At 39.6% G+C, this 13,622-nt stretch overlaps 1 protein-coding gene across 1 annotated transcript in view; it reads left to right on the top strand.

The window, feature by feature from the left end:
* CNKSR2 (connector enhancer of kinase suppressor of Ras 2) overlaps positions 1-13,622 on the top strand; it is a gene marked incomplete at its 5' end in the record, with an annotated part of 227,995 nt that overhangs the window by 119,613 nt on the left and 94,760 nt on the right. Inside the window, one exon of the mRNA XM_015429085.1 lies at positions 708-854. Within this exon, the coding sequence (XP_015284571.1) occupies positions 708-854 (147 nt within the window). The remainder of the gene's footprint in view (positions 1-707; positions 855-13,622) is intronic.

The following is a 13,622-nucleotide window of genomic DNA, read 5'->3' on the forward strand; positions in this document are numbered from 1 at the left end:
GTAGTATAATGTCATAGTTTCTGTCACTGCACTTGTATGCTTCACTACTGTATATAATACATGTACACTTTCTTAATTTAATCCTGGATGTGTTTATTTCTGAACAATAAAATTTTGGGAGCCATTTTGAATTAGATTGCAAAAACTTGGATATTTAGTTAAAATATACTTTATTATAATGGTTTGTTTTTAATACCTTTAAGGATAGAAGACCTCACATAATTTTATTTGTAACCATTCTGAAGGAGTATTTTATAGTGTTAAATTGCATAGAATGTGAGAGGGGAAGGATGGTAGCATGCTTAATTATAGAAAATAATAAGGTGTAAGACGTGCAGGTAAAACAATGGTACAGTACCTGTCAAACTGTAGAATAGATAGCTATTTTCATATTTGGTCATTTTGATGTTCGTGCTCAGCAGTAATTAGTTTCAAACAAGTTCTTTAAAAGGTCACATAAAAATTAAAACAAATGCCTCAATAGATTGGCAGTAGCAATGTATTTACTCTTCAAGTTTTACATGTCATATAACCCATTTTAATGCATCCAGATAATACTGATTTTTAAGATGGCATGATTAAGTAAATTGTGACATTTTTAAAATTAATTTTCTAAAATTTAATTTTACTATTCTTAATAAAAGGGGAAAGATTACATTGTGAATATTATGCCTCAATTTTATTGTTACAATTTTGCTGGTTACCAGGTGGGGTGGCAGTTGAAAAATTTGGTGAATGCACTACGAGAGGATCCGAGTGGTGTTATCTTAACTTTGAAAAAGCGACCTCAGAGCATGCTTACCTCAGCACCAGCTTTACTGAAAAATATGAGATGGAAGCCCCTTGCTCTGCAGGTAATGATGCTTAATCATAAATCATATGCCATCATTTTAGCTGTAGATGATCTGCTGCTTTCTTTTCATCTCAGCAGCATATGCGGATTTAATCTTGTGTGCTTTGGAAAATAGTTTGTGACATAGTTTGTGAGATGGTTTTTCAGAGTTCAGTTACTTCCCAAACTGTAAAGCAAAGGAAAATTAGCTTTACTCCCATGTATACAATTCCTATCATGATAGATCTAACGGTATTATTTCTGACATGCAGAGAATGAGTAAGAAGTTACATATGTAAAGTTCAACAGGGAAGAAAGTTTACTATGTGGTCGTGAGTCAAGAAAAAGATTTAATATTCTGCAGTTTAACCACATGATTAAAATAAACCCTGCTTTTTTCCATCTGTAGAGTGTACTTCCTGGAGTTATGGCGCAATAACCTAGGAAAGAGAGTAGGGCTCCTGGAGAGATTCACCTCTGGCTCAAGAGAAGTGGTAGCTAGTGTTGATATTGAAGTGCTTGCACATTCTTTTTTCTTGCAGCCTTTTATTTTACCCTCTCAACCCTGGAACATTAACTCCATGCCCAGACAAAGCAGCTTCAGGAAGCAGATAGCAATAGTCCTTCTCCTTATTACTTATAACCATCCATTACCTCCCTCTCTGTGTATCCTACTAAACACAGTGAGTGCAAAGTAGGTGGTCCTTATTCATGTCATCTCTGTGAACTCTATTCAGTTTCCTGCCTATGTTTACCTCTTACTATGCTTTAATTTGTATAAACAGCTGCTTTTGAGTCCTACCTCTGTTCCTCAACTCCTTTAAAGTTAATTTTTATTATAATAAGAGTTGAAATATTGGACTCCTGTCTGTATGTGATCTAGTGCTGGACTCATTGAACTGCAGTCATACCATCAGAATTAAGTTAAGAGAAAGACAGAAATATTATTTTAATATTATTGATCCCAGTCCATAAATCTGTAGAAGAAACGGTTTTTGCCCACCTGCTGAATAGATTGTTAGCAGAAGATAGTGAAGACTTGGAATACAGGGGAGGGGGTCAGAGATCAAAGACAAACTCATTTTCAGCTGAGTATTCTTTTTTACACATACAAGGCATATCTGCATATTTTTTCCTCAGGTAAAATAAGTTTTTTACAGTGACTGTTCATAAACAGTATCTAAATTGGCCCCTTTTCTATGGCTACGGTCACACGGAACAGAAGCCACACAAGTGAGATGGAAAACAGGCGGAGTTTCCGGGCACGATCTCACCAGCACATCTGGGAAGCGTAGCACTCCCGTGGCTCAACCGAGGCTTCCAGCCGAAACTGCGTGGCAAAAAACTAGTACCTCGGAGGTACTAGTTTCCGGAAACTGCGGGGCAAAGGCGGGCGTCTGGTCACGTTTCCGGTGGCATCCGGCGCCCGCCCATGTCCCCTTGCAAATAAGGTGGGGGGTTTTTTGTCCACGTCTCTGTGGATGCGCACACGCACCCAACGGAGCATGCGCATTCGTCGTGTACACACAAAAACATAACAGTTTGCCGCGGCGCGCGCTTCTTCGTTGCGCGCCGGCTTGTCCTGTGATCAGCACCTTTCCCTTGCCATGGAACCTCCACGGTACCTCCACAGGACCTCCACGGGAGGTCTGATCAAGTAACTGCGCAGTAGTTTGCCCCAGGGCAAACAGCCACGCTTCTCCCCCGCAGTTTCCTGCCCATGTGACCGGGGCCTATGTTCTGCAACAAAAACCCATTTTTACATTTTTTCAATTTGAAAATTTGTTATGATAAACTGCTACAATAGGGTTCTGTAAATAATTACTAGAGAACGGAGCTAAGTTTAGGCAGATTAAACTATATAATAAAAGCAGTTTCTGAAATGAAAAAAGGAGTGTTTTCAGATGGCATTAATCAACATAATTTTATTTGGATGCAATTTAGAATGAATTCAGAATTTCTGTATAAAGTCAAGGGTAATGGGGATTCAGAATTCAATTGTTTATCATTAATCTTAGAAGATATTATTGAAAATATTGATGTGGGAATAAATACCCTTACTCAGGGGTCATTTCGTAGAAAAAGAGCTAGGGGGACTCATTAGCATAACTCATTAGCATATGCCACACCCCCTGACATCACCGGAAGTGTGTCCTCCCCACAGCCGGCGGTGACCTCCAGCGGGCACCAGCAGGGAGCTCCAGGCCCCGCCCTCCCGCACCTCACCCGGGGGGATGGCGTCCCCCCACGTTCCCCCCCCAAATGACCCCTGCCCTTACTGTAAAGGTTCAAGTTTAGAATTTGTTTGGAGAATGGGAGGGGTGAGGTTACAGTGCAGTTAATTTTAGAAGATAAATTTTAGAAATAGAAACAAGTTGGTTCTTTGCTGGTTTGTAAATTAGATACCCATTCAAAACTTAGTAGTTTTATGATAGTTTCCAAGGCTAAAATGGCAACCAATTAGAATATTATTCCTGCTTATTTAGCTTTGTTGTCAGTCTGCTTCTTAGGTTCTGATCTTGCATCAAAAGGAGCTGCAGTAATTCCATTAGGCTCCTATTTGCACATGATAGACCATTACCACAATTGAGTATCAAGAACTAATGCAGGCAATCAGTGAGAAAAACTGTAGTATAATTATATGAAAAGGAAAAAAAGAGATAGTGATGATGAGGATATGAGATATCAGGAAAAAACTACCTTGTATGTTATGTACAATTTTTAGAGGGATAAAAATCTGCTGCTTTAAAAATCTAATATTTAAAACTTGTCCTTGAGAGATTAAACAGGGAGGCAAAACTTATTAATGTTATTTCTGTGAACTATAGATTCAGGTGGGTAGCTGTGTTGGTCTGATGCAGCAGAACAAAGTTCGAGTCTGTGCACCCAAAACCTTATACCTTGAATGGACCGGAACTTTGTTCTTCTGTGAACTGTGTCTGTGTACAGTCATGCTATGCATTTGCATGAATGAAATATGTGATGCATCTTTTAAAAATACACACACACACACACACAAGATACCTTCAATCTATAGAGAACAATATGGGATATCATTTATTTAAATATTTAAATAAATAAAGGTTTAATATATGCCTGAAGTAGGTAATACTTGTTCCACAGTATTGTAATGGATATAATAGTACGAGTTGAGCTGGAAGTATAGAGTACCCAACATAGCCACAAAGTGCCTCCCAGTATAAAGTAGAATGTTTGTAAAAATATAGAACTTAATTTGTCAAAATGATCCCAAACATGTTCCTGATTCTTGAGGTGACCATACAGTTTAGCCAGTGGGCATATTAATAATGGTTGGTACTACATTTTTCTTAACCAGATTTCAGATAATGGGAAACTTTTCCATTAGTAGAATATAATGATGTTTGTACAATCAGTGATAATTTTAAATATTAAAGGCCAACATGATATCATTTAAAAGCAGACCTGCTTAAGGCAGAGTAAAAAGAAAACAATTTTTGAATGAATTGTTTAACTACTTGACTGTCAGAAGAAAACACTTGAATATGCCCTTCTCATTCCTAGGATAGACTGTGGAAAGTTCCACATTTCAAACAAATTATGGCCCACATCACTAGATATTTCACTGCATTCTCAGGGTGTATACTAACAGCTCAGTTCTAAACAGACTTGCATCTTTCTAAGCCTAATGGTCTTAGACTGATATAACTCTGCTTATGGTGGGACTGTTATGAGTATTCTTTTTTACACATACAAGGCATATCTGCATATTTTTCCTCAGGTAAAATAAGTTTTTTACATTGACTGTTCATTAAACAGTATCTAAATTGGCCCCTTTTCTGTGTTCTGCAACAAAAACCCATTTTTACATTTTTTCAATTTGAAAATTTGTTATGATAAACTGCTACAATAGGGTTCTGTAAATTATTTACTTATTTATTTATTTATATATTCGACTTATAGTAAGTATCGCCCTAACCCCGAAGGGTCTCTGAGCGGTTTACATAGAGGGTTATAGGAACGCTTTTTCCGAATTTGGGGCCACATGGTACAGGGGAGGGGGCTGCCTACCGGCACCCAGGTGGTGGAGCTGTTGTTCTTTTTCTGGCTCGGCTCTGTTCTTCCCAGGCGGTCTTGAGTCGGCACGCTTCGTCCTGGCGTCAGGAGAGGGTCCTGATGGCTTCCTTTGGCGGACCATTCCCGGAGCACGGTTCATGTCTGCTTCAGAGAACGGAGATATGTTTAGGCAGATTAGACTATATAATAAAAGCAGTTTCTGAAATGAAAAGAGTGTTTTCAGATGGCATTAATCAACATAATTTTATTTGGATGCAATTTAGAATGTGCCTCCACTTGCATCTTTCTAAGCCTAATGGTCTTAGACTGATATAACTCTGCTTATGGTGGCACTGTTATGAGGGTCTCAGTCTTAAATAAACAAGTATGTGCCTTACTAATAAACAAGTGACTAGTCAACAACTGTAACTCACCCAGTGATTTATTCTGTTTTAAAATTAATTGTGCTCACTTTGTTTTTTATCCTGTTCTGGCAAGTTGACAGCAAAATTCAAGGATGACAGGTAAACTGGTATAGAAGAAACAAGTATAGCAGGATTCAAGGGTCAAGGCAAGAGCTTCAGCTGGAGACTAGGACTCCACAAGAGGCAGGCAGGCCCTAGAAAGCTTGAGTTTATCAATCAGCTGATTTCTACGCTAAAATGAGAAATGAAATGTTGAACCAGCAATCTGCAGAATTATTTATTTATTTTGTTTATTATTTACATTTGTATCCCGCCCTCCCCGGATTAGGGAACTGAGAGTTCCTCCCTTTCCTGTAGCCAGGGCTAGGTTCCTGGTCTTGCAAAGAGTTATAGAGATGTCTCTTCCTCCTCAGAGAGGCTAGAGTGTTAGAGGGCTCAAGATGTACTTCTGTATGTACTTCTGCCCAGTCAAGGCTTCGGCTCTGCCTCTGGCCTTCTGCCTTTTGAATTCTCAGGGTCCCAGGGGAGATTTTGGAGGTGCAGGAGGTGGACAGGTCCACTCAGGATTCCTCAACTGCTGGTCCTAAGGGAACTTGAAGAGGAATCTGCTTTTGGAGAGGCAGCATAGGGTCTTCCCTGGGAGCTTCTGGAGTGCACACAGCTTTGGGCACAGTGGAAAGCATGGGAAGCTCCACTTCACCCCATGTGCAAGCAGGGCTAGAGCAAGTCTTGATGCTTTAAAACATTTTCCACTTGCAAGCAAAGTAAAAAAACCCTCTCTTTAATTTTCCTAACTATTTATGAGGAGGTTGAAATACAAGAAAGTCATTAGTGTTATTATTGCTGAAATACATTGTGATTCATTAAGCCAGCCGACTTCACTTATGCTTTGCATTCCCTGCAGCACACTATAACGTGTATGCCAGTGGCACTATCTACTGATAAGTGCTCTTACAAAGTTTGCATTCATTTCAGTGTAGGTGGTGGAGTCCTAGACAGAATTAATTGATGCAAGTTTCAATAACATCCATGGGAATTACTTTGAAGTACAAATCATTAGGCTTTTGCTGTAAATTAGCTGAGGTTCACAGAACTCCTTTGCTTGTTGATGCTGGGGAGTTCTTGCTTTTAGATATAAACATAGTCGATAATGTCTAAAGTTGTTTATTGAAATTTCAGGGTTTATGTGTGATTGGTCTTAGAATGGATTATTATTTTTAATTCTTCTTTCCAGTGACATAAATTTGACCATATTGATGAATAATTCCTGGTTGTGATGTATTGCCCTAGGAACCATAACTTCTTAAAATCTGTTTTCTGTTTGTCATATAAAATTCTGATGAGCATTTTTTTCCTCAGAAGTACAGACATATGACTACCTCTCTTTTCTGAAAATATTTAATGTTTTTGCTTTAAATTTAATATTTTTGCTTTCCAACTTTTTAATAATATATCTTCCTCTTTCCTCACAATTTCTTCATTTTTTAAAGGAGTAGCGAACGTGGACTTCACTGTGGCAGCTTCCTTAAATTGTACAAAGAATTTTTTACATTCTGTTAATGAAAGAAAGTAGTAGATGGCATGATTTCAAACTGATGGCCTTGCTTTCTGGAAAATACTCTGTCTGTCTGTCTGCCTGTCTGTCTGTCTGTCCGTCCGTATGTACAGACCTCACTAATTTTGTAATCTATGTAATATTCTTTCAACAGACTGTGACGCTTGAGAAAAGGTACAAGGTCTCTCTGTATAAGATCTCTACTGATATCACTGATCATTGGTGTAGTTCTAAACAGATTTTTCAATGAATATCCATACTTTATTGTTTTGATTCTAATGTTCCTAAAGCTAAGGCTTGCTAAGTTTTATGTTTCAATAGTCGCAGTTGTGATTCTTACGTTTTTCTGAGGTACTATTATTAAATCACATGAGCAGTCTGAGTAACTCAAATGAATAGGTATCCAATGTTATTTTAAAAGTTTTTAAAAATATTTAAAGTATTTCCTTACCCTAGATCTTGAAGAGGAAACATCTATTTCAGTCATTCAGTATTCCCTATTTGTTTTATCAGTGCTCACTGTATACACTGTTTGTCAATCTTGTTTGGTTTTGTTAGTAAGTATACTTATGATAATGCTATAGTGTTGTTACCTAATACCTAAGAAATCCTATGGTCTTGCTGTGCTGCGTGGCTGCTACACACGGGCTAAAGTTGGTGCATAACATTGTTGTCATCCTATCCTTAACCATGCATAAGAAGAATGAAAACCACAACAGAAAAGCCAGAGACCAACACCAGGAGTTCCATGAGTAGTTCCATTATTATAATAGAATAAAGAAATGGGAATTTGAAGTCCACCATTAGATGTTCGTTGTCCATGAGGAAGAGCTTACAGTTTTGGTGTTTTGCCAGCAACACTGATGCTATTAAAAGAGAGGCCACTTTTTAAAGAAGTTTGATTTAGAGATTTAGTTTGGTATTTAGTATGTGGAATTCCACTGGATTCCATATTGACTCCTGTGCTTGGGAAAGTTGTCTGTGCATTTGGGATATGGTATAGTGATAACACTCTGCTCTTTTCTATCAGAGAAGCAGCAGAGGTTCTGGATTAGTGATCAACTGGATGAGAGTGAACAAACTTTACCCAGAGATTGTGAAAGTTGGAAGTATCCAGTTAGTGATACAGCACTCCTCCCCTATAAGACTCATGCTTGCTGTTGAGTGTTTGCAGTGGTATTCAGTTTAAGATAATTCTCAAGCATCATCCTTTCCTGGAAAAGAATGACCTAGCCACATTTTCATGCCATAGTTGTATCCAGACTGAACTACTGTAAATTATTTGACATGAATTCCAAGATTGTCCAAAAACTACAGCTGGTTCAGAATGCAGTATCCATATTGTTACGGAGAGTGTATTATGCCAGTCTTAAATCATTTTAATTGACTGCTAGTTTATTTCCAAAGTATTTCTGAATGAAAGTGCTTGTTTTAAAACTTAAGGATAGTTTTAATCTAGTTTAATACCAAGTTAACCACACATTGAAATCCTTCGAGGCCTTAGAGGCCACACATTGAAATTCATAGAGGCCTTTCTTCATATGCCTCTATTGTCAGAACTACAGTGTGGCTAAGTGGGACTCTCATACCCTTGTTAATCCATTGTTATTCATTGGATTGTTGAGGATTCATAAAATTGAAAGGTAAAAATAGTGATTAAAAAAAAAAGTTCCTAAATTGTCTGTCTAGCAACTTTAGCCAAGAAAATCATAGGAAGTTGGGAAACAAGATTTGTCTGTAGCTATTTATGTTCAGATCACTGTCCCCTCAGCTGTTTGCCTGGCACTAAGACTTCCTAGTTTTACAGGTCAGGTGAGATCTTGCCTATTCTGCCAGTCTATGGCTGCTGCCACACGGGACGGCTGAAACGCGGCTAATCAGAGCCGCACTGTTGAGACGCTGCGGCGGGATCCCACGGATCCCCTCAGCCGCGGCGCATTGCTCCCCGGCACGATCAGATGCCGGGGAGCAAGAGTCCGATGGGAGGGGGAGGCTGCCGAACTGCGCATGCTCGAGCATGCGCAGTATGGCTGGGGGCCGAGATGCGGCGGCGCAAGGATGCGCCGATCGATCCCACAGCCCGCCTTGAGCCGCTCCAAGGGATATAACCACCTAGGAAGGTGGTGCTTTTTTGCTGCGCAGTATCGGCGTTTGGGACGGAACAGGGACGGGCAGGCAACGATTCCCAGATGTTGCCGTGGGATCGTGCCCATTTGCTCCGCCCCCGTTCCGTCCCGCTCCCGGCCCAAAAGGCCTCATATGGACAGGACCTAAGTTTCATGATTTGCTGGTCCTCTGCTTTACCACTTTTGGAGACCCCTGCTGGACCCTTTCGATACTTTCATACCTCTTCATGTGATTTTATGTCACCAGATATTTATAATTATTTGGTATATATAATGTAGTCATTCTAACTATATTAACACACCACATCTAAGAAATTACATTGGTGTTCTGTGCACAGTAGTCATTAGTTCTGTTTTTGTGATCTAGTTCTGATCATGTAAGATAGAATGAGTCATGTGCATGGGTGCAGCAGTGCTAATGAATGAACAAAGTGCCTGGCATTCGTTCCCAAAAGTAGCTTTGTTCCTTCTACCATTGTATAGTAGAAATGTACCTGTATTATAAGTGTACCTGTATTTGTGTACCCAGGTGGAGAGATACTATTATTATATTTTAAGTCAAGTGGAGTTTGTAAATCCTTGCATACTTCCAGTAGCCAGTTTGGTGTAGTGGTTAAGTGCACGGACTCTAATCTGGGAGAACCGGGTTTGATTCCCCACTCCTCCACTTGCAGCTGCTGAATGACCTTGAGCAAGCCATAGTTCTGTCAGAGCTTTTTTCTCAAGAGCAGTTATCAAAGAGCTCTCTCAGTCCCACCTACCTCACAGGGTGTCTGTTGTGGGGAGGGGAAGTGAAAGGAGTTTGTAAACCACTCTGAGACTCCAAGTGAAGGGTGGGGTATAAATCCAATCTCTTCTTCTCTTCTTCTTCTAGATCACAGCCAGAAAGGAGGGGGGAAGGTATGCTATGACTTTGTGAATTTGAATAATCTGCATTGGGGTACTGGGGAGGGGGAGGAATAAGAGATATCTGAAAACCTCATTCAGTGGCTATGTTCCTCTTGTTTACCTTGTTGATATGCCTTGTATGCGTTTGTTCACACAGAGTGCCTTTTCAACCATGCACCTATCACCTATCCATGCCATGGAACCTGGTGTGTGAGATCTGTGTTCCTTATTTGGCACCTATATGTTGCTGGATGGGCTTGCCATGACAATCTACAGAGTTAATATGATAGGGTAGAGTTATCTAGGGTGGAAATGGTCTTGATGAGGTCCAATAAATTGAAGTACAATGCAAAGAAGACAGTAGTGTTCCTGGTCAATAATATTGCCAGTCAGTAGTTAAGGAGTTAGACTGATGGACAGCTTATCTGTGTAGTGACATGTAGTATCATTGGAGTGCCGGTTATGGACTTTTCCTTAAGAGATGGGATGTGGCCACAGTTAATCATATTCTGTCCATATTTAGACTGAACTAGTGCAACATATCATTTGGAGCTTTATCTGAAGACTGATGTTTCAGTTAATGTGAAATGTTAGTAGCAGGACTAATAGATCTAGGCATTAGTAAGGAGTCAGGACAGTATTTCTCACCAGTTTTAGAAGAACTATAGTGATCTATTTCTCTCCAGTTTAAAAGAACTACAGTGATTTCCTATCAGACTCAAGGTACAATTTAAAATGCTGGTTATAACTTTTACAGTGCATTTCTAAGTGGAGTTATACCTTGTTAATACCATTGACATCTATGATTTAGAGGGGTGTAACTGTTAAAGTCCTAAATTTTATGTGACCTGACTTCTTTTATCCTATTATAACAGCCTAAGAATTAAGATTTTCTGCAGAGGGTATTGGGGGCAGGTCTTACACCTGCAGAAGTGAAGTGTTTTGCTATCAGAAATAGGGCATTCTCCACAGTGGCACCACAATTGTGAGATTCCCTTCCCACAGCTATCTACAGAACTTAGACTTAGTTATAGGTACTAAAGTAAGACCTTTTAATTCATTCAGGGTTTTTGTTAATCTGGTTACATACTCTGTATGTTTCAGGCCGTTTGTGTGTGTGTGTTGGCTTTAAAAAGTTACTTGTTTTTTTGTTACTTGTTTTAATCACTGGATTTATATGGAAACAACAGGTGGAATCTTGGGTTGAGAGGTAAGATAAATTAATCTACATTAGACAACTGACTTCAGTGAGAGTGTTTGCAGGCATAATGTTGCTCCAGTAATGGGGGTAGGAACAAATCCTAACGAATGTGTGATCCCTCCAAATCCTAACGAATGTATGATCTCTCCAAAGCTCACATGCCCCCTTACACTCTGCCAACTTTTTTATCTTTACAGTACCTGTGTTCTGCAAGCATAGGAGTACTGTTATGCTGGCACACATTTTTTCCAGCACTATAACACTGCATTTCACTAGTACAGGAGGATTTGGAAACCATTCTAACCCTGCTCAATTAGCATAATGACCATTGCTCTGTAATCACAATTGGTTTTAATTATACAGAAGCTGCACATTTTTGTCTGAATAGATTCTTACAAGTTTTTATAAACAGCCTTATTAATGAATACTTTTCTGTTTCTCATTTGCAAATTAGAATGATGGCATAAATCCATAAGCAAATGTAGAAGCATATTTGGTTCAATACAGTACATGTGACATCTTTTAATGTTTAGTATCAAGAGGAAATAATTGGTTAGAAATGAAAACATTGCACTTGATATATAATTAGCTAAAATGGTTTTTGCTTCTTTGCTTATACTGGGCTTATTTAAATCTATCGATCTATCTATCTCCTTCAGTTTATATCCTACCCTCTCCGCATAGCAGGCTCAGGGCAGGTTCCAACAATCTTTTGAGTGCAGATTTACATCATAAAAACAGACTAACAAAATAATACAATAAATATAATAAAATAAGTACAGCACTATATACTTTAAAATAAATTATACCTCAACAGACACATAAGAGCAATTCATTGGGGGGTGGGGAGGCCAAATTGAATTGGATACCCACTGCCTCAACTGAAGGCCTGGCAAAAGAGCTCCATCTTTCAGGCCCTGCGGAACTGTAAAAGCTCTCACAGGGCCCTAATTTCTGACAGGAGCTCATTCCACCTGGCAGAGGCCAGGGCCAAAAAAGCCCTGGCCCCAGTTGAGGCAAGTTGGATATCCCTAGGGCCAGATACCATCAGCAGATGTTGATTTGTAGAGTGCAATGCCCTCTAGGGCTCATATGGGGAGAGGTGTTCTCGAAGATAAGCAGGCCCCTGGCTGCATAGGGCTTTAAAGGCAAGAACCAACACCTTGAAACGGATCTGGTATTCAATGGGCAGCCAGTGCAGTTCTCGCAGTACTGGGTGGATGTGGGCCTGCACAGGCAGTAACATCAATGCCTGTGTATTATCTGAGTTATCATTTATCCAGCGATCAATTATAGTGCAGATCAAGTAAGCTAAAATATTCCCTTAGGTAGCCTACTTAACTAAGAAAAAAGGCTATTTACAAGTAATTAGGTAAAGGTAAAAGGTAAAGGTTCCCTTGCTCGAAAGCCAGTCGAATCCGACTCTAGGGTTGCGGTGCTCATCCCCGTTTCAAAGCCGAAGAGCCAGCACTGTCCGAAGACATTTCCGTGGTCATGTGGCCGGCATGACTAAACTCCAAGGTGCACGGAACGCTACCTTCCCACTGAAGTGGTACCTATTTATCTACTTGCAATTTCTTGCTTCCGAACTGCTAGGTTGGCAGGAGCTGGAACTAGAGACGGGAGCTCACTCCGTCATGCGGCACACTCGGATCTCGAACTGCTGAACTACCGACCTTCCACAGCCTGCAGTTCAGCGTCTTAACCACTTGAGCCACCGCAGCTCCACTACATGTAATTAATGTTATGGAAATCAAAGATAGGTTTTCAGTTTGTGGTGAGACAAACAGAATTATTCATCTGTATTCCACTCCATTCCATGGGCTCCCTAATAATGAAGAGGAGTAAGTCCACTTGGCAAAATGACACAAGATTTCAATGAAACATAACCTGTGATAAAGAGTAAATAATTCATGGTCCCTCCATCTGGCCAATCCAGTAAGAGTCTATACCAAAATTAAATTGTGAAAGTGTGCATTCCTGTGCTTTCCCTATAAGCCTGTCTGTTGGTCTTACTCTTGCTTAAGAAAGCATTGCTTCAGTCCTTGAAGATCATGGCTCTGTATTTTATTTTATTTTTTTTAGTCCAATAAGAGGTTTAGGTTACCTATTGGTTCATGCAGGTAGAAATATACATGTATTATTCCAATAGAACTGCAATATAGAATTTAACTTACCTTACAGTAAAGGGATCCACCAATAAGTGTGCATTTGAATATTTGTTCTTTTATCACCTCCAGTTTGGATACTGTGTCTCTTAATAATTATATGTTTACCTAACACAGTCCAGAACCCCTGTGTCATATGATCTTGGATCATTAGGACATTTAGCATTTTCTTACTTCCAGCAGTGTGCTATGTGCTATTTTGGGAATAAGCAAGTGTGAAACTTCCATGTTTAACAGTTTGAAATCCAAAAAAAAAAAACAGTTTGAAATCCGTTGTTGTCAATGACAGTAGACACAATCATTTTCCTCTGCATGAAGACCTAGAAACATAGGTAACAAGCTACATGCTGGCCTCAACGTGGGGCTTTTCCACATTCTCATTTTCCTCACAT

The sequence above is a fragment of the Gekko japonicus genome, unplaced genomic scaffold, assembly GCF_001447785.1.
Source record: "Gekko japonicus isolate JY-2015 unplaced genomic scaffold, Gekko_japonicus_V1.1 scaffold1825, whole genome shotgun sequence".
Lineage (NCBI taxonomy): Eukaryota > Metazoa > Chordata > Lepidosauria > Squamata > Gekkonidae > Gekko > Gekko japonicus.